This window comes from Triticum aestivum, chromosome 4A (assembly GCF_018294505.1).
Source record: "Triticum aestivum cultivar Chinese Spring chromosome 4A, IWGSC CS RefSeq v2.1, whole genome shotgun sequence".
NCBI lineage: Eukaryota > Viridiplantae > Streptophyta > Magnoliopsida > Poales > Poaceae > Triticum > Triticum aestivum.
This window is the reverse complement of record NC_057803.1, coordinates 551,152,022-551,173,355: the sequence shown is the minus strand read 5'-3', so window position 1 is coordinate 551,173,355 and position 21,334 is coordinate 551,152,022. Positions and strand designations below refer to the sequence as shown.

At 48.7% G+C, this 21,334-nt stretch overlaps 1 protein-coding gene and 1 long non-coding RNA gene across 2 annotated transcripts; both read left to right on the top strand.

Annotated features, from left to right (window-relative positions):
- The first annotated feature begins 1,963 nt into the window (after positions 1-1,963).
- Positions 1,964-3,577, top strand: LOC123082280 (uncharacterized). Its single transcript, XR_006438995.1, has 3 exons — positions 1,964-2,017; positions 2,112-2,213; positions 3,495-3,577. It is a non-coding gene; the product is annotated as an uncharacterized lncRNA (long non-coding RNA).
- A 14,145-nt stretch (positions 3,578-17,722) lies between these two features.
- LOC123083906 (B3 domain-containing protein LOC_Os12g40080-like) lies at positions 17,723-20,396 on the top strand. Its single transcript, XM_044505779.1, has 5 exons — positions 17,723-18,588; positions 18,682-18,869; positions 19,107-19,272; positions 19,698-19,888; positions 20,145-20,396. The coding sequence occupies exons 1-5, from the start codon at positions 17,739-17,741 to the stop codon at positions 20,394-20,396; spliced, it is 1,647 nt and encodes a 548-aa protein (XP_044361714.1). The 5' UTR covers positions 17,723-17,738.
- The last annotated feature ends 938 nt before the right edge of the window (positions 20,397-21,334 follow it).

Genomic DNA, 21,334 nt, shown 5'->3' with positions numbered 1-21,334 from the left:
AACACTTGCCGCTAATATAAATCAAATGACCAAAAGGGCTATCAATAAAGGAATTGAATTTCTGAACACATTTTTATATAAATCAAATGGACAAAAGGGCTATAAATAAAAAAAATGAATTTTTAATGCATAATTATTTAGAGAGGAACCCATATAAATATTCTTCACCGAATGTGTTGTCGATCATATATATTAAAAACAAAACAAAAGAGACACGCCCGATGATCCATTTGGTCGATGGTCGGTTTAGTCTGGGTGGCGTAATTAGGCCACAGAAAAGCGACCAGAGGTCGGATTTTTGTAAAAAAAACAAAGGAACACTAATAAAGAGCAGCCGGTAAAAAGTAAAATAAAAGAAGGAGCAACAGGATAACCCGTCGCACTTTGCTTTCTCGGTTTCTCTAGTGGTGTGCGGTGAGACCGTGAAACACTATCACTTTGCTTTCTCCACTCATGACTTGATTCTTCCGCCAGCATCCTCCTCTGTAGCACGGCGCCTCCTCTGCAGCACGCCGTTCTCCGGCCACGACGATGCCCGGCGGCCCCCCTCCCCCCAACCCACACCACCAACACAACCACCACGGCCTCGCCCCATCTCGTCCTATCCCCACCATAGCCCCGCCCCGCCGGCCCTTACCCCCACGACAACCTCTCCCCGCCGGCCCTTATCCACACAACGGCCTCTCCCCGCTAGCTCCTGTCACCACCACGGCCTTGCCTCGCCGCCAACCCCACTGATCTTCCCTAGATCAGCTCTGCCCCCGCCATCGTACTGCCCCAGAGCAGATCGAGATGCGAGCTGCTGTATACGATGTAGGAGGAGGCATCTCGAATTGGACCGAGATTCATTCCATTGTGCCCGCCGTAATCATCGCTCCCCGTGCTTGGCTCACACAGTCGCTCCGGGAAGAAGTTCGCAGCTCGTGTGCGTGCTCGGTTGCTGAAGGTATGATGTTCGATTAGATGTTGTTAGTGCACCTATGGTTACCAGTGGGGATTTAGTCAGGTGACATTTTTGAGGCAACCATGCTGTGACAAAGCTAATTGAGTTGTGGATTTTTTTTCGAACCGGGCATGACCCCTTTCCATTGCAAATGAACGGAAATACATTGTTCCGAGAAACAAATAGGAGAAAAGGGAAAGAGGTGCAGCGAGTTCGGGCACTGCCAGGAAACCCACTGCGTTCGCCCGACATCAAAACGAACACCATGGGGCGAAAATCTGACAACACCATAGTTCAACGACAACCTGAAATACTGCAGTCTATTACAACCAAAAGCTCATCACAAGAGCCAAATAGAAAACGGACAGCAGTTGGAAACGACAGCGGCAACTCTGAAAGCAGGCGAGATTGCGAGATCATTCTCCCTCGATCGGTCTCCTCGCCGCCTCGCACATCTTCATCATGCTCATAGTGCTTGACCTGACCATCGCCGCCCCACTGCGCAGCTCCTTGACTCCATCACCTTGCTGAAGACCTGCCCAATATAGAAAAAAGGAGCACACAGAAAACACAATCTCAAACGGTGTCTTAATCTGTTTCTTCTCAAAGGTGGCTCGATTTCTAGCCAACCAGATAGCCCAGCAAACAGCTGCCAGGCCAACAGTATAGTATTTCTTCCCATAGGGAAGGAAAGTGTGGCACCAGGAGAAATATTGCCAGTAACTGTTTGGACAGAGGTCCGTCCCTAAAGCCATCCCAACACAACACCACACCACTTTAGCCACAGGACAAGTGAAAAACAAATGCCGGGATGATTCAGTACTGTCACAAAAGGAGCATTTGGGATCCCCAGGCCATCTCCTCTCCTTCATAACTTGCCTAGTCAAGACAGCATCCTGAGATATTGAGTGGCTTAATTTGAATCCCGGGTGGCTTAATTTGTCACAATCAGCTAGCTATAATTGATGTTGAGTCATTTTTTGTGGTGGTTGCTTGATTCCTGTGGTATTCTCAGGTTGAAATGTCGCATTATTACCGGCACTAAGTAACAAAGAGTTCCAGGGTCACAAGCAGGTTGGTATCTGCACTATTTGTATCAAAAATACATCTGGCTCCATCATTTGACATCTGAACTTTGCTGATGCTTATGCCATTGTATGCACAACAGGCGCCTTCGCCACATTGTCATTCATTTGTGAGATGTTTCTATTTCTCTATGTTGGCATGGATGATATAGAGTAGTGGAAGAATGTTAGTGAAACACATACAGGTATGCTATCTATCTGCTTCTTTCCATGCGAGGAGTAACATATTTGTTGTTCAAATCTAGAAATGGTAACGCATTTTCTATACTATATGCAGCCTAATGAAATGTATGGCCTTGAGCTCCATTATTTAGGCCAGATCTCATGTGAGGTGGTATGTCAATTGCATTGGCATACCAAATCTGTTAATGAAATGTGCTTCAGGAGTGCTAAGCAGTGAAAAAAAAAACATAACAACATACCAAATGTACCCTGTTAAGCATAAATGGTTTGAGTTATATTAGGAGGCGTACCCATTCGTCTGAAGACTGCTCTTAATATATTATTCTCTTTTCCATGTTGTAACATTTAGATCAATCCACTTATTGGATTTTAATTCCATGTGCTCGGATGCATATTTGAATAAATCATCCAGTCCTTCTAGCTGTTGTACCAACAAATGAAAAAAGTATGAGCATGAAAAGTGAGAAATAAGAGGAAAAATAGCTTCTTATGAAAAGATGGGTCAGTAGGACTAACTACTGACCGTATTAGTGAGGTCCTTGCGGTTCATTGATGGGCCTAGCGAGTCGACACTTGAACACATAGTTTCCTGGCATTTATAACACATAGGTACCAGTGAACATCGTCCATGTTTATTGGAATGAATATCTGAAGAAAATGATTATTTTAGTTGTACTCCTATGTGGACGAACCGGTCATTCTCGCTGTAATTCATAGAAATATGTAGAAAAGTAAGACTAACCATATCATTTTCCAAATACTCTTTGGCTCTGTTTAATACCCATGCTAGTGTGGCATCTGTGTCATCTGAGGACGGATAGCAACCGATCTTTATCATCTTAGAAATGCATGCACTCAATAAGAACACACTTCCACCTAACCTTACTTGTAGATGCTCCGTAGGCAATCACAATCTTCATCAGCTATAGAGATTGAGTGACTGTAAGTTAGGAAATCAAAGATTGGATATGCAGTGTTTCATGTAGCTGGCATCACCTGTGTGGGATTGTTTTTGTTCTACCATTGTAATGACTACTGTAGATTTGGCTCGACACCGTTTGTCACGTAGGCTTTGTAATATACCTTGTCTATGTTGCTCATACTGGCCACTTTCCCTCCGCCTCTTGAGTGCTTGTTTTGCTTCTGTATAATAAGTGTTAATTAGGTACAAGACAACATGAGCAAAAGTGTTTTGTCAATCAGATGTACGATGTAAGTGTCAATTAAGTATGATAGATAATATGAGCCACAATTGAGTATCATATGGAGTGCTGCATTTGTAGGCTTGAAGTGGCGGTCGTAACACAGTCGGTTGGGAGGACTCAATGTCAGAGTCGATATTATGGACATTTTCCTTGTTAGAACCGGCACTATCTGGTGTGCTCTTAATGATTTTGGAGCATGAAGTGGAGTCTGATCACTCATTATCATATCAACAGGTATGCATGCATCATAATTGTATGTACAATGTTAGTTGTTGAGACACAAACTAAGGTATTATGTTTGACAAGAGAACACATGACCTTCCGCAGCTGGGGTGTGTCGTTGCGGGGTGACAGCAGACTGTGCACTGGGCCTGTCCACAATCTCAAAACATGTCCAAAAGAAGACTTGATTAACACGACTTTACTTGTGATTCATGAAATGTATGAGAAAATGGAGTAACCAGGCGACATGGCCACAGGTGGCTTTGATAGAGTGTTGGTTACATTTATAATAGCAAACGTAGCTTTCTTAAATCCCTTGCCTCCTGTCATAATTTTTTTGAAATATGAGATGGGCCTAGAGCCCATATGACAATTTCAGATTTGATCTCTAAGGGCCCATGTAGGTGGCATGATAAGGTGGTGGGAAGTTTAGTCCCACCCCGGAAGTGGAAGGAGAGTTGGAGTGGTTTATAAGGGATTCTCTTTCTCATGCCATTGGAGCTTGAGAAGAGATGAGGCCCTCGCGCACTCCTCCTCCTCCGCCCGCCTTGTCACGCCGCGCCACGCCGCGGGTTGCGGGATTGAGCCGAGCCGAGCTCACTCCTATGCGCTTCTTTTTGCCGGTCAGGAACGGAGAGTCTTTGACAGGTGGGGCCACGATCTGAGACGTCGGATCGTGGGCTACCGACTTGGACGTGGGTTCAGCCCACGTCTCTCCATGCGCAGCCGCACATATATATGTGGGGCGCTGCCAACCCTAGCCGCCACAAAACAGAACGCATCTCCGCCTCCACGCCCGCGTCGTTCCTATACTACTGCTGCCGCTGGCGACTCCGTCCCATTCACCGCGTACACGGTTGACGGGAGAGCAGGCCTCCGAAACCCCTCTTCTCCGGATCCTGTACGGGAGAGGGGCGATTAGGTTTTTGGGTAGCGACTACGCGACTGCTCGCTTCTGCTCATCTACGTCCACATCACCTTCGTCATCACCATGTCGACCGACGCTGACCGTGCCGCCGCTGAGAAGGCCGAGGCCGACAAGAAGGCCGCCGAGGATGCCGCGGCTACTGCCGCCGCCACCGCCGCCGCATGGCCGATTGGAGGGTATACATCGTTTATCCCTCTCATGTTTCTTTCTGTTGTAGCAGTACTAGCGGTATGCGTAGATGTTTCTACTATATGCGTAGTACATGCTCTGTTAGATCATAACCAGTGTGTTATCAATAATGTCAATGTCATGCTTATGATTTATTCATGGATTAATTTAATCGGAAAACTGCCTATTTTCTTATCAATCCAAAAACCTAATGTGTGTAGGAGTTTTTTGAATTCTGGTTTTGCTGCTGCACTGAAACCGTCACCGTTTACGGGGACGTACTTTAAGCGTTGGCAGACTAAAACCACCTTATGGCTCACTGCCATGAACGTGTTCTGGGTCGCCGGTGTGACTCCCATAGGAACGATCGCTCCTGATCAGGAGAAGGCGTTCAAGGAGGCCACTATCGTGTTCCTTGGGGCAGTTCTGAGCGTGATTGGAGATAAGCTGGTTGATGCATATTTGCATGTGCGGTCTGCCAAGGACTTGTGGGAGGCGCTCGAATCTAAGTTCGGGGCTGCCGATGCAGGGAGCGAGATGTATATTATAGAGCAGTTCCATGATTACAAGATGGTTGAAAACCGTCCTGTATTGGAGCAGGCTCATGAGATAATATGCATTGTTAAGGAGCTTGAGCTTCTTAAGTGCGAGTTACCGGGCAAGTTTGTCGCGGGCTGCATAATCGCTAAGCTTCCCAATTCCTGGAGGAACTTTGCCACCACTCTGAAACATCAGAGGCGTGAATTCTCTGTGGAGGATGTCATTGGCCATCTGAGTGTTGAGCAGAATTCAAGGGCAAAGGACTCGCACGGAAAAGGGGTCGAAGGAACTTCTGTGGCCAACATGGTGCATCAGAAGAACTCCAATTCCCACAAGCCCAAGGGAAAGAACGGTGTCCAACAGAGTGCCGACTTTAAGAAGAAGGGTAAGAAGACCTTCAAGAAGAACAAGAAGGATGAGGGCTGCTTTACTTGTGGTTCGCTTGAACATTGGGCCAACAAGTGCCCAAACAAGTATAAGAAGCAAGGGCAGGACTCCAAGTCTGTCAATATGATTGTGAGCAACAATGAGAGTGGTGCATCTGGGTACGGTAATTTATTTGCTGTATTTTCAGTTTGGCCGTCCACCGATTGGTGGGTCGACACAGGTGCAGGTGTTCATGTGTGTGCTGACATTTCATTGTTTTCTTCTTACCAGGCCACAGGTCACGGGTCCGTACTGATGGGGAATGGCGCGAGTGCTTCTGTTCTTGGTGTTGGCACGGTCGATCTGAAGTTTACTTCGGGAAGGATCGTGCAGCTGAAGAACGTGCAGCATGTCCCCGCCATCAAGAAGAACCTCGTTAGTGGCTCCCTTCTATGTAGAGAAGGGTTTAAGTTGGTATTCGAGTCTAATAAATTAGTTGTTACGAAATATGGACTATTTGTTGGAAAGGGTTATGAATGCGGAGGCATGTTCCGCCTTTCTCTTGCAGATCTATGTAATAAAGTCGTGAACAATATTCATTTGAGTGTTAATGAATCTGAAGTATGGCATTCACGTCTTTGTCACATTAGTTTCGGTGTTATGACGCGGCTAGCAAAATCGAATTTAATCCCGAGTTTCACTTTAGCCAAAGGTTCTAAGTGCCATTCGTGTGTGCAATCTAAGCAACCTCGCAAGCCTCACAAGGCAGCAGAGGAGAGACACTTGGCGCCACTGGAACTCATACATTCTGATCTTTGTGAGATGAATGGTGTGTTGACTAAAGGTGGAAAGAAATATTTCATGACTTTGATAGATGATTCCACTAGATATTGCTATGTGTATCTGTTAAATACTAAAGATGAGGCTCTACACTACTTCAAAATCTATAAGGCAGAAGTTGAGAATCAACTTGAAAAGAAAATTAAACGAGTCCGGTCAGATCGTGGTGGAGAGTACTTCTCGAAAGAGTTTGATGCCTTTTGTGCGGAACACGGCATTATTCACGAGAGGACGCCTCCCTACTCACCCCAGTCAAACGGGGTTGCCGAGCGGAAAAACCGTACTCTAACTGATTTGGTTAACGCCATGTTAGATACGTCGGGTTTATCCAAGGCATGGTGGGGGGAGGCTATAATGACATCCTGTCATGTCCTGAATAAAGTTCCGACAAAGGATAACGAGATCACTCCTTACGAGAAGTGGACCAAGAGAAGGACAACACTCTCGTACTTACGTACCTGGGGCTGCTTGGCGAAAGTTAATGTGCCGATCCCCAAAAAGCGTAAGCTTGGACCAAAGACTGTGGACTGTGTTAATTTGGGCTACGCTATGAATAGTGTTGGCTATAGATTTCTAGTAGTGAAATCTGAGGTACCTGACATGAAAGTCGGTACAATTATGGAGTCTAAAGATGCTACATTCTTTGAGGACATTTTTCCCATGAGAGATGTACAAAGCACTTCTAGACAGGAATCTGAGGAGACTCCTGAACCTGCCATTCCGATGGAATATTATAATCAAACACATGATGAAAATCCTGAGGAGGATAATGAGGAATCCCTTGGTAGGGGCAAGAGACAAAGGACTGTAAAGACCTTTGGTGATGATTTCTTCATATACCTCGTGGAGGATAATCCCACTTCTATTTCAGAAGCGTATGCATCTTCAGAAGCTGACTACTGTAAGGATGCGGTCCGTAGCGAGATGGATTCCATCATGACTAACGTGACTTGGGAGCTTACTGAACGTCCTTATGGTTGCAAACCATTGGGATGCAAGTGGGTGTTCAAGAAGAAGCTTAGGCCCGATGGTACGATAGAAAAGTACAAGGCTAGGCTTGTGGCCAAGGGCTACGCCCAGAAAGAAGAAGAAGATTTCTTCGACACTTATTCACCTGTGGCCAGACTGACCACCATTCGAGTATTAATCTCGTTGGCGGCCTCGCATGGTCTTCTCATTCATCTGATGGATGTTAAGACGGCTTTCCTGAACGGAGAGCTAAAGGAGGAAATCTATATGCAACAACCTGATGGCTTTGTGATGGATGGTCAGGAAGGAAAGGTGTGTAAGTTGGTGAAATCTTTGTATGGCCTGAGACAAGCGCCTAAGCAATGGCATGACAAGTTTAATGAAACATTGACATCTGTTGGCTTTGTTGTTAATGAGGCCGACAAATGTGTATACTATCGCTATGGTGGGGGCTAAGGAGTTATACTGTGTTTGTATGTTGATGACATACTGATATTTGGGACTAATCTCAAGTTGATCGAGGAAGTTAAGTATTTCCTATCTCAGAACTTTGAGATGAAGGACCTTGGAGTGGCTGATGTTATCTTGAACATCAAGCTATTGAGAGATGATGAAGGTGGGATTACACTTCTGCAATCCCATTATGTTGAGAAGGTGTTGAGTCGTTTTGGATATTTGGACCGCAAACCATCTCAAACACCATATGATCCTAGTGTGCTGATTCGAAAGTCTAAAGGCACAACTATAGATCAATTGAGATACTCTCAGATTGTTGGTTCACTACAGTATCTAGCAAGCGCAACGAGGCCTGACATGGCATTTGCTATTAGCAAACTGAGCCGATTTGTTTCCAAACCGGGTGATGTACATTGGCATGCTCTTGAGAGAGTTATGCGCTATCTGAAAGGTACTATGAACTATGGACTTCACTATACCGGATACCCGTCGGTACTTGAATGGTATAGTGATGCGAATTGGATCTCTGATGCTGATGAGATGAAGGCCACAACTGGGTATATATTTACTCTTGGAGGTGGTGCTGTTTCCTGGAAGTCTTGCAAGCAAACGATCTTAACAAGATCGACAATGGAAGCAGAATTAACAGCATTAGACACATCGGGTGGCGAAGCAGAATGGCTTCAAGATCTGTTGATGAACTTGCCAGTGGTTGAGAAGCCGGTTCCGGCCATCCTTATGAACTGTGACAATCAAACAGTTATTGTCAAGGTGAAGAGTTCAAAGGACAACATGAAGTCCAACAAACACATAAGAATGAGATCGAAAGCTGTCAGAAAATTGAGAAACTCCGGAGTGATAGCGTTGGATTATATTCAAACGGCTAAGAATCTGGCAGATCCCTTTACTAAAGGGCTATCACGTGTTGTGATAGATAACGCATCAAGGGAGATGGGTATGAGACCCACATGAGTTGCCTTGGTAGTAACCCAACCTATGTGATCGGAGATCCCGTGAAGTAGGACCTGGGAAAACAAGCCAATGGCGAACTGAGGAGAGTAACTTCACTAACCCACTCCGTTGGAGATGCAATACTCTCGAAACTGTATGGAAGGATGACTACTGTCTTAATGTGTTCCAAGGCTTATATGCATAAGCAAGATGCTATCCTACAGAGCGATCTTTGGAGGAACACACCTATATGAGCCCGACTGCTGGTCACAGTCTATAAGATTGGGGTGATCTCTAGCAAGCTCATGAGCAGGCCAGGAGTGTGACTAATATGCTCCACCCGAGGGGTCGGCCTTCAGCAGCCTCGTATCAGTGAGACTTGTGGTGAAACTTCTTGACGCCAAACTGACAATTCAAGGCATAGTCCATTGTTAGTTGTGAAGGAGTGTAACTACTTGGTCTAGGTGGAGCTCAACCTTAATCGGTCTCCACTGAGATGCTGGTATATCAAAACAGCGTTTGGAACAAAGGACAAACTGGGCCCCTGAGATTTGGTGGGGGATTATTGAAATATGAGATGGGCATAGAGCCCATATGACAATTTCAGATTTGATCTCTAAGGGCCCATGTAGGTGGCATGACAAGGTGCTGGGAAGTTTAGTCCCACCCCGGAAGTGGAAGGAGAGTTGGAGTGCTTTATAAGGGATTCTCTTCCTCATGCCATTGGAGCTTGAGAAGAGATGAGGCCCTCGCGCACTCCTCCTCCTCCGCTCGCCTCGCCACGCCACGCCTCGCCACGACGCGCCGCGCCGCGCGGCGGGTTGCGGGATTGAGCCGAGCTGAGCTCACTCCTATGCGCTTCTTTTTGCCGGTTAGGAATGGAGAGTCTTTGACAGGTGGGGCCACGAATTGAGACGTCGGATCATGGGCTACCGACTTGGACGTGGGTTCAGCCACGTCTCTGCACGCGCAGCCGCACATATATATGTGGGGCACTACCAACCCTAGCCGCCACGAAACAGAACGCATCTCCGCCACCACGCCCGCGTTGTTCCTCTGCTGCTGCTGCCGCCGGCGACTCCGTCCCGTTCACCGCGTACACGGTTGATGGGAGAGCAGGCCTCCGAAACCTCGCTTCTCCGGATCCTGTACGTGAGAGGGGCGATTAGGTTTTTGGGTAGCGACTACGCGACTGCTCGCTTTTGTTCATCTACGTCCACATCACCTTTGTCATCACCATGTCGACCGACGCCGATCGTGCCGCCGCTGAGAAGGCCGAGGCCGACAAGAAGGCCGCCGAGGATGCCGCGGCTACTGCCGCCGCCACCGCCGCTGCATGGCCGATTGGAGGGTATACATCGTTTATCCCTCCCATGTTTCTTTCTGTTGTAGCAGTACTAGTGATATGCGTAGATATTTCTACTATATGCGTAGTACATGCTCTGTTAGATCGTAACCAGTGTGTTATCAATACTGTCAATGTCATGCTTATGATTTATTCATGGATTAATTTAATCAGAAAACTGCCTATTTTCTTATCAAATTTTTTAGTATTGCATCCCTTTTTACCTCTCTCTTTCCCTCTGTCTCTTTAGTTCTTTTGGATCTGTTTTTTGACCTGCGAGGCAACGATATATTTTGGATTTACAAGATTGAAGTACGTAAGAGTACATGATATATGTATTTACCTGAATTGTCGTTGTTTGTCAGGTCCTGAAAGGGAGTACGCGCCCCACTATGCTCAAAGGATGCCATATTGTCAACTCAGTTTGTCATGCAGATCATGATGTACTGTAAGTATCAAATTTCACGGTACAAATTATAATTGTCAGATTAAAAGAGCAATTTCCTTTTGTCTTCTGCCTAATCATCTATACTTGCGAATTCAAATGATCTAACCTATGCGTTGGCACGTCAGAAAGTAGTCATATGTCCTCGAGATGCTGCGGGCCACACGGGGTGATGACACCGCAGGTAGGGCAGCACGCCGTGGTCGAGGACGACCATCGGGTGGAGGACGTCGCGGCCACCAGGGACGACAATGGTGTGGCGATGACGGCGGGGCGAGGAAAGGTTGGGTAGCAAGGCGGGTCGAGGAATGACATGCACCGGGGCGGAGGACAATGCGGCCACCAGGGGCTAGGGCGGCGTGGCGACGGCGGAGGGGCGAGGAGAGGTAGGGGAGCAAGGCGGGTCGAGGATGTCTACTGGGTCGAGGACATCGCATACACCAGCGTTGATCGCGGCGGTTCCTGGCGTGGTGGCAGCGTAGATCGTGGAGGTGATGTTTAATTCCCAGGGGGTGTCATCGTGGGGCTGTGTAGCATCCTGAATGGGGGAGTCTGCCGACAGAACATTTGTTGTGAACCGTTGATTTGATTGTAGTATGGTTGATGTAACGTGGACAGTTGGATGGTATCAAGTGGGTCTGATCGGACGTGGGGGTTATCCCATGTGCACTTTCTGGTGTGGATGTAGAGGAAGTCATGTTTGGTCTTTTAATAGTAGTATAGATTCGGAATTATTTGATTTTGTTTCTATTTTTAATCGATGTACTGTTCATTCAGCTTGTCTGCGCCCGGGCATCAAAGGGGATTTTCGTATTAGCTAGGCCTGTAATAACCACACCTACCGGAAGTACACTCGAATCCTGGGGAAATGCTGTACAGCCCACGCACTGCACCGCAGTCTACAGGCCATTTACGCCGACTGGACATTACGGTGAACAGTCAGAGTGCCGCGTTCGGGGCTGCAAGCAAGTGACCGGTTGCTTGCTTGGACGCGCGAGAACCGATGAACTTTACCACGCCATGCCGTGGTGGCAGGAGCAGAGCTAGCTAGGTACCCCATCCCGTCTTCTCGCCGAGCTTTCTTCTCTCCCAATCGTCGGTCAGAGGCAGGAGGAAGACAACAGCCAAGTGTTCTTCGGGAGAGGCTTCATTTCACCCCTTCTCATCGTCTCCGCTAAGATCCTCTGCTCTCGCAGAATCCCGGGGCTCCCGATTCTTTCTTTTTCCGCCGGTTGATCTAGCCAAGGTTTCCGTTCGCCGGGATCTCAGCCGGCCCAAGGTAAAGCCTCTCCCGGTCGAACTCGCAACTCAGCAGCATTGGCATCGTCGTTTCACAGTTTTGGCACTGAACTTCACTGCTAATGATGCTCGCTTCCTTTGCTACGCATGTCGGGTGAGAAGATGGGCTGCGAAAGATGCAAGCGGAGGGATGAGCTCGACTACTGCAATCTGGATGACCGGGAGAAGCATTTCCTGATGTTTATGGTGGATGGCTGTGATCGTGAGATGGTAAGCCCCCTACTCATGTTCAGCCACAGTGGTTCTTGTTTTTTTTTCTGTCACCTTCTTGTGTTGAATTTTTTTTGAGGAAGCACAGGTGAACTGCGTGTGCATTATGAGAAGAAGCAGCGACCTAGTCTGTACAAAAGCAACCGACAGCTGCCAAAATACAAAAGAAAGAAAAACAAGAACCCAGGCTGCAAGGTCCTCACTCTCGCAGCATCAGATGGTTAACCCCTGCTAGTGCCCATGTAGCTAGGTCGTCAGTGAGAAGCTCCAGCACTACCCGGACGGGGCGCTCGAGATCCCTGAAGATGCGGCCGTTACGCTCTAGCCAAATCCACCAATTGGTTAGGAGAGCGATTGATCGCGCCCGCTTGCGGTCATGAGGCACCGCACTGAGGCCGTCCAGCCACTCCACCATGCAGTTTGTGGACCTCTAGGAGCAAGGAAGGAAGGTGGGAACGCGGAAGCGGCTGGCCGCTGCCGTCCAGATGTTCCTCGACCAAATGCACTCCCTGAACAGGTGTTGAGCGGTCTCCAGGTTGCGCCAGCACAATGGACAGAAATAGGAGTTGGGCCATGACCTGGCCATGAGCCGGTCCGCCGTGAGTAGTCGACCAGCAGATAGGAGCCATGTGAAAAACTTAATCTTGGCCGGCGCTGGGCATGCCAGACCAAGTGCATGATAGGCGAGGAGGTGGACCCCATGAATTGCAATCGGTATGCCGACGAGGCCGAGTAGCTGCCAGAGGCCTCAAGCTTCCAGGTGAACTTGTCCCTGCCTGTATCAAGGATGGTCGCAGCGCTGATCCTGCCCCAGAGAGAAACAAAAGCAGCGAGCAGGTTACTTGGGACTCGTCCACCCAGGTCGGCACCCAACGGTTGCTGTTTAGTGCTTGCCGCACGGTGCGATGCTTGCGTTTCGAGAGGCGAAACAGTTCTGGCGCAATGTGGCATGGAGCTTGGCCTTGCAGCCAACTGTCCATCCAAAAGGAGGCCGTTCGGCCATCGCCTAGCACAACGGTTGTGGCAGCCGCGAACGGACGGCGGTCGTCCTCATTGCACGGCACGGGGAGACCAATCCAAGGTTTGTAGGGGGCCGTCTTTTCCCACCAAAGCCATCTCAGCCTGAGCGCGATTCCGAAGCGGTTAAGGTCGATGATGCCCAAACCTCCGAGCTCTTTAGGTCTGCATATCCTGCCCCATGCAACCTTGCAGTGCCCTCCAAGGCAACTCTCCTGTCCACGCCAGAGCCACGCTCTCCTGATTTTGTCTATCTGACGCCTCACCCAGGCTGGTAGTTGATGAACTGAAAGCCAATATACAGCCAACGCAGAGAGCACAGAGTTCAGGAGCACAAGACGGCCGGCAGCAGTGAAAACCTTGAATTTCCATGCGGTGAGACGGGCCAAGATCTTGTCCAGCAACGGCTGCAGCTCAGCTTTTTGAACCTTGCGAAGGGACAGGGGGAGGCCCAAGAAACAGCACGGCAGGGCGGCGAGCGCGGCCCCGAGCGGCTGTATGACATTCTCCACATCGAAAAGCTCAGGGTGAATCGGAATGGCCTTGCTCTTGGAGAAATTTACTTGTAGCCCCGCGGCCTGCCCAAAGGCTTGCAGAATCTGCCGAACGGCAAGAAGCTCTTGGCGGATAGGGTTTAAGAAGAGAGCAACGTCGTCCGCGTAGAGAGAGGTTCGTAGGCTTGGAATCCTCCCCTTTAACTTGGAAAGCAGCCCATCACAGACTGCTAAGTCTAGCAGCCTCTGGAGCGGCTCCATGGCGAGGATGAACAGAAAAGGGGAAATCAAGTCGCCCTGCCTGAGCCCCCTGTGGTGCCTGATCGACCGGCCTAACGCCCCGTTGACGAGCACCCTGGACGAGCTGGTGGCGAGGAGCATGGCGATCCAGTTGCACCAGCGTGACCCGAAACCTCTCGCACGCATCATGTCCAACAGATAGGGCCAGGAGACGGTGTCGAATGCTTTTGCTATATCAAGCTTTAGCAAAATAGCGGCCCGCTTTGTCCTGTGGAAGTGCCTGGCCATCCCTTGCACAAAAATGAAATTGTCTTGGATGCATCTGCCCTTGATGAAGGCGCTCTGTGTCGGCGAGATGAGCGTGTCGATCCGCTTGGCAAGCCTCAATGCAAGCACCTTGCTGAAGAGCTTCGCCATGCTGTGCAGCAGGCTGATGGGCCTGTAGTCCGCCATGCTCGAAGCCCCATCTTTCTTGGCCAAGAGCATGACGTGCGCCCCATTGAGCAGGTGCAGGCCTGTCCGGTTCATGCAGTGCAGCTGCTGGAATGCGAGCACCAGGTCATCTAAAATGATTTCCGCCGCCGCCTTGTAGAAAGCCCCTGAAAAACCGTCCGGGCCCGGGGCCCGATCCGGCGGCAGGTCCGCAATGGCCGCTGCGATTTCCTCCCGGGTGAACGCAACCTCTAGGTCATCGAGATTGGCCCTAGAAAGGCCCAGCGCATCCCAGTTGAACCCTGTTGACACCGAGCCTGGGTCCCCGAGCAAGCGGTCGAAGAACTCGGTCGCGATCTGCTCTTTGTGGCGCTGCTCAGTGGTCAAAACGCTGCCCGAAGCCAATGAGCCAATGAAGTTTTTCCTTCGGCGGCCATTAGCTTTTATGTGAAAATACTTGGTGTTGGCATCACCCACTCGAACTTCCCTGACTCTGGCGCGCTGCCTGGCCTTGATGCGCTCGATGACTGCGAGACCAAGAATGCGGGACTTGAGCTCTTTGCGTAGGGTTAGCTCGTCCAGCTCGAGCTGCCTATCTTCCTGAGCTTGGTCGAGCAACAGAATCGTGTCCTGCGCCATCAGCAGCTGCAGGCGAGTGTTCCCGATGTGGTGCTTGTGCCAAAGACGGAGCGCTCTAGCCGCCCGCTTGAGCTTTGTGTCCAACCTGATAAGTGCGCATCCCTGCACACCCGGCGCGTTCCAGACTACTGCCACAACCTCCTTGAACCCAGAGACGTGCGGCCAGAAGGCTTCGAAACGGAACCGCGCACTACGCCGCGAGGAGGACTCACATGTCAAGAGGAGAGGGCAGTGATCTGACATGGCCGTGGCGAGGGGTTGGAGCCGCGCTGCGTTGAACTGAAGATCCCACTCTGGCGTGCAGAAGGCGCGATCCAGGGGGACCAGCGTGGGCGAGGCTTGCTCGTTTGACCATGTGAAGCGCCTGCCGCACAAATTGATCTCCTTGAGGTCGTTGTTATTTAGCGCCGATCGGAATCGCTCCATAAGCCGCAGATTGATGTTGGAGTTGCTCTTGTCCCGGGCTTCATAAATTAGGTTAAAATCCCCGATTATAAGCCAGGGTCCGGAAATAAGCCCACGGATCCGAGCCAGGTCAGCAAGGAAAAGAGGTTTGGCGTCTTCCTCTGAGGGCCCATAGACCGTGGTCAGCGTCCAGGCTGCACCACCCACCAGCGGCGTCACTAGCGCGGTAACGGCGAAGGCTGACATATCAATCTGATTGATCTGGAAGGAGGCAGCATCCCAGGCCAACATAACTCCTCCCCGCGTTCCAGCCGCAGGCAGAACCAGTGAGCTCCCCAACCTCGGCCCTGCGATCTCAGCGAGCATGGCAGCCGGAATTGCTTCGCGCTTGGTTTCTTGCACACAAAGGATCGAGCATCTAGACTGCTCCACGAGCGATCGCACCCCATCTACGGGCGCGGTCATTCAGGCCCCTTGCGTTCCAGTTCAACAGAGAAAAGCTACTCATGGCAAACACGAATAGAGACCCATTGCATTGGCATGCTCGAACAGGGAGCAGCGAAGCGAACACACATGAGCTGATACGGCCGGAGTGATGACACGGGCGCCCGGCGAGGTCGCAACAAACTAAAGCCTAGCCTACGACGCGGTCCGAGGACGGCGTGGTGGCTACAACACGACACGAACTGGAGACGGACTAACATAACAACAGAACGGGGCCCCTTGGACATCTGGATTGCATCAAGCGGCGTTGCCGGCGAGCTCGAGCAGGTCCTCATCCGGAAGGTTGAGGGTGGCCGAAGAGTGCACTCCCGCCGCCCGCCCCAACGCGGACACCATCCTTTCCAGTGGCGCCTTGATGCGATCAGTGTAGCGCTGACGCACATCGGCCCTGAACTGGCCTGGGTGGTCAATGAACGCCAACTGCTTGGCGAGCCTAGCTTGCGCCTTCTGCTGCTGGGTCATGCCGGCCGCCCTGGCCGCGACCCGTGGGCTGGCCCGGCGGGGGACGGCCGGGGTCTTGATCATCAGCGTCGGCGGCTCTGGGGCCGGAGCCGTGGCATTGGAGGCCGGCCATGGCAGGGCGTCATCAGTGGAGGCATTGGAGGCCAAGCAAGGTGGCGCACCAATGACGGAGGGTGGTAGCAGACGGAAAACTTTGGAGAGGAACGTGGTTGCCTCGTCGACCTCCAGATCCTGAAGCTGTGCTGCGAGTTGATCTGCTGACATGATGCGCTCCACCTGATGGTTCACCGTCCCCACCGGCCGGGTCAGCTCCTGGGCTGCCGCCAGAGGGGCAGGCTCGATCGGGGCGGGAACCAAATAACCCAGCTAGGGCCACGGCTTGGCCAGCAGGTCCTGGGCCAACGAGGACGCCGGTGCGTGGTTCACCAGCGGCCCCATCCCCAGGTCAGACTCCTCGAGCTCCTCCCATGCAGGTAGTCCGTGGGGTTGGGGAGGGCGTGGCTGCACCCAGGTCGCGCAGTCGTCGGCAGCCTGCACCCCGGGCTCCAGCTGACCGGGCTGCCAGGCCGACAGGGCGCCGAGCTCGAACAACTGGGGGTCAGAGCGCGTGAGCTCCTCCCAAAAGGCCCCCACCTCCTCGTGGAACGGCCCCATGTCAGGCTCAAGGAAGACGCCCACGGGGACCCCTTCTAGCACGGGGGCAGGCGCCACGCCGGGGGCGACAGGGACGCCCTGGAGCACCTGCACCCTGCCCTCCTGGAGCAACTAGGTCGATTGCTTGATGCAGCACGTACTCACATTTTTATTCAGACATGCAGACTATCGATTTAATGTTTTCGTGCCAGAATAAGCATATCCCCAAGTTGGATCTGATCCGTACTACTGTAGATCCAAGTTCCTAATAACACTGCACGTTGAAGTAAAAAAAAAAAGAGAAGAAGCTATGATACTCTGCAAATAGGATGTATAGTTACTTTTCAATTTTAGTAGCACAGAATACAAAGGAAAACGAGATCAACAGGGACTAACCCCTGTGGTAATTTACAAGAAGAAACCCATGATTTCAGCACGGAATAGTACCTTTACCGGGATTTTACTTGGGGATGAATAAAGATTTATAGTGTTAATTGTGTCAATGTGCCCTTTAATCATGGTCTGGTGGCTAGAGCTGGCCTGGAGACTGTCTTCTTTATAGGATCACTCAGTTAATGTTGAACTTGAATTTCACTTTATTTGTAACTTGCTATATATTCTGTGGAAAATATTTTATGGCACGTTGATTTGGTCCCTGAATCAAAGGCGTTAACATGATAACACCGAGACTAAATGTCACACTGGTAGAGGTACAGAAATAAGCTAGTGCCTTTCTCCCTGTCTGTTTTCACATCAGATGTCAAATAGTATATTTTGCATAATCTTCATACTTTGTATCCTCCTATGGTTTCAACCATGTTTTCTTCATTGGTTCTTGTTTCTGCAGACCATCCCAGAAGATTTTCTGAAACGATTCAGGGGTGAGATCCCAAAAGAGATCAAGCTAGAAGCACGAAATGGTCATATTTACACTGTTGGAGTTGCCAAGTATCCAGATAAACTAGTCCTTAGAGCAGGATGGGAGACTTTTGTCGAAACCTACGGTCTACAGATCGACGACTCTGTGGTATTTAGATACAATGGAAACTCTCAGTTCAATGTCATAGTGTTCGATCGATTTGGCCGTGAGAAAGCATCATCGGTTATTGCAGACAGTACTCCTCTGTCTCCTTATGTGCAGGAAAGGCACATAGGCGCTCCTGAAACTTTGGTCCGTTCTCATGGTCATTCTCTGCCCCCTGGAATGCAATCTCCCACTGAAAATGTGAATATTTCTCAAGGGCATCCTCAGCTCATGCGTGTGCAGCCGCATACTGATAACGTGAGCCGTTCTCAAGGGCATGCTCAACATGTGCAAATGCAACTGCCTACCGACAATATGAGACGTTCCGAAGGGCATCCTCAGCCCATACAAATGCAATCGCCTAGTGCAAATGTGGACCATTTTGTTGATGACAGTCGGCACATGCAAATGCAACCACCTACTGAGACTCTGAATCGTTCTAATTGCCAGCCCCAGTCTCTGCAAATGCAGCTGACATGTGCTGAGAGGCAGTCAAATCTTCAGAGGAATAAATCAAATCAGGGCAACAAGAGCGTGGCGAGTTCTTCAGGCACTCCCACTCAGACTCTAGTTCTTTCATACAGTTTGTGATTATAGATATAACTCCTTGTAAATCGCAACTGGTGTTGTCACCTTCAATTGATATATTCAGTAATTGTTCTCCTTTTGTGTACAGGGGATTCTTTGTGCTTGGAAGATGATACTAATTTATGTGAAACATCTAGATACACGCTTGGGTGGAACACCCGTCTAAATCCAGCGCAGAAGAAGAAAGTTGACCAGAAGGTCGAACATATCCCATCTGACAATCCAACCTTTGTGGCCATGATGAGCAAGTGCAATGTTACAGGAACTTTCACCCTAGTGAGTGTCGAATTTGCTGTTGAATACGCATTCTGCTAAAGTCTGCAGCAAGCCGTTTAAACTAAGATTTCTGTTGAAAACACTATTTTGAATGCTTTAAGTTGTTAAACCCACCATGACTAAATTTACAGACCATATATTGTTTACTATGATAATGATCTGGGATTGAAATGTTATTCTGTTCTGCAGTTTGCTTGAATGCCATTATCTAACCATTTTACCCAAATCTGTAATTAGAGTGTGCCCAAACAATATGTCAAGCGACATGTGGGAGATACGGAGCGCAACATATGTCTTCAGTGCCTTGGCAAGAGGTGGGAAGTGCAATTTGGTGGTAGGCCTGAAGAGAAAAGGATTATATCTGGCTGGCGGAGGTTTGTAAAGGACAATGATGTTGAGATGGGTGATATCTGCATTTTTGAATTGTTGAAGAAATGTAAGACGTGCACGATGGAAGTCCATATCATCCATACAAAGGATATTGATACGCCTTCCAAAATTTGTCAGCAAAGGCACAGAGAGGTTGTTAAAATTATGGAACATTCTCATTCTCTCCCCCAGCTTAAGGAAATGCAACTGCGTAACGAAACAGTGGAAGATGCTATCGTTCATCCCGAACCCAAGCAAATACAGCCACCTTCGTTGGAAAGACGGATACGACTTCAAAGGGACAAGTCTAGTCAGGGCAGCAAGAGTACGACAAGTTGTTCCTACTGCTAAGTCATCTGGTGGCAATTCATGCTACCAGATGGTACTGAGATACACTTTGTTTTGTTTTACAGATATATTAAGTATGTAATTGTTATCATTTTTTTGTGGTTTGTGCAGGAGATTCCTTGTCATCGGAAGATACTGATCATGAAGAAGGTGCTTTGCCTGATTGCATCCTTGCACGTTTTACGCGCCTTACTACAGATCAGAAGAAGGCAGTGAAGGAGAAGGTTCAATTTATTGATTCTGAAACTCCCATCTTTGTTGCCATGATGCAACAAACCAATGTTACTGGAAGATACACTCTAGTGAGTTCCAAACCTTATTCTCTAATAATGCTTGTTCCACTAGTGATATTGACCATGTATTCATCTATCATGTGTTCTTTCTTGGATCATAAAGCTATTTAGAGTGCTTTATAATTATAACCTGGTCATGTGAGTTTACATATAATTAGCTTCCTAGGATTAGTGAAGGATTTAGGAAGTCTAGAGTGATTTAAATTCCTAATTTGCTTGAATAACATCATCTAACATTCCTTTTTTATTTTGAATCTGTAACTAGAGCCTTTCAAAGAAATATATTAACAAATATTTGGGAGACGAGGTGCGGAGCATCTGCCTTGAGCGACTTGGCGAGAGGTGTCAAGTATGGTTTGGACGCAGGCCTCAGGATAAAAGGATTATAGGCGGATGGACAAAGTTCGTGAAAGCCAATGAGGTGGAGGTGGGAGATATCTGCCTCTTCGAGCTGCTGAAGCATCGGAAATTGTGTGCCATGAAAGTTCATATCATCCGCGCAAAGGACTTCAGTTGATCAAAATGCCATTGTCTGATTTATCTTGAGGTGGTGTGTAATCCCTTTTGTGCTGTTAGGATGTAGTGCTACCTCAGTAACAAAATACTTGTCGTGATTTTAGTTTAAATTTGAAGTAACATCACAACAAGTATTCTGGAACGGAGGGAGTAGTAGGTTACTCTGTTTATGCCTATCTGTCCTTGTTATTTTGCTATCGTGGACACATGTTGGGGAACAAGTGAGTACTATATTTTATTATATAATTTCCTTCGAAACAAATGTTTTATCCTTCTGTGCATACTCTGCTAGTGCTACGGTGCATTTGTTATGTTATTTTCTTTCCAAGAACTAGTAAGTTTTTTGTTTTGTTTTGAGAACTAGGTTTTTTTTTAGAACTAGGTAGTGCATTTGTTATCTGGGGTGATCGCATACCATCGCAGGCCCTTGGCCCAAGCCCGCAAGAGGTGCCACTACAACTATTTAGGAGCAGGCAGCAGCTTCTGCCTAGTTGTCTAACCATGTTTGGTTTGCTGTTTCCTTTTAAAGATTAGATTAGATAATATTTCCATTTTGTTAGGTTTCGTTTTGGAGTTGTTTATTTTTCTTTTTGGTGTCGACTTGTAACATAGGGTTAGTGGCTATCTAATGGAGTTATTGTCACGAGGCATGCAGCCTTGGGTTTTCTTTTCGCTTTATTTCCGGGTTGATGTTGCCCGGTTGCTAGATTTTGCCTTCCTAATAATATATGGCTGTGTGCATCGAGCCCGGAGTTATCCTCCTTTTCAAAGAAAAAAAGGTTTCATCTAATAAGAGCCTTGTACATTTTCTCTAATAAGAGCCTTGTACATTTTCTCTAAAAAGAGTACATAGCTGTATGATGCCACCCCTAGACCCTATTTCATTATCAACCAAGCAACAATGTATCTCTTCCTCGTCTATTCTCCTACCCTGAGAAT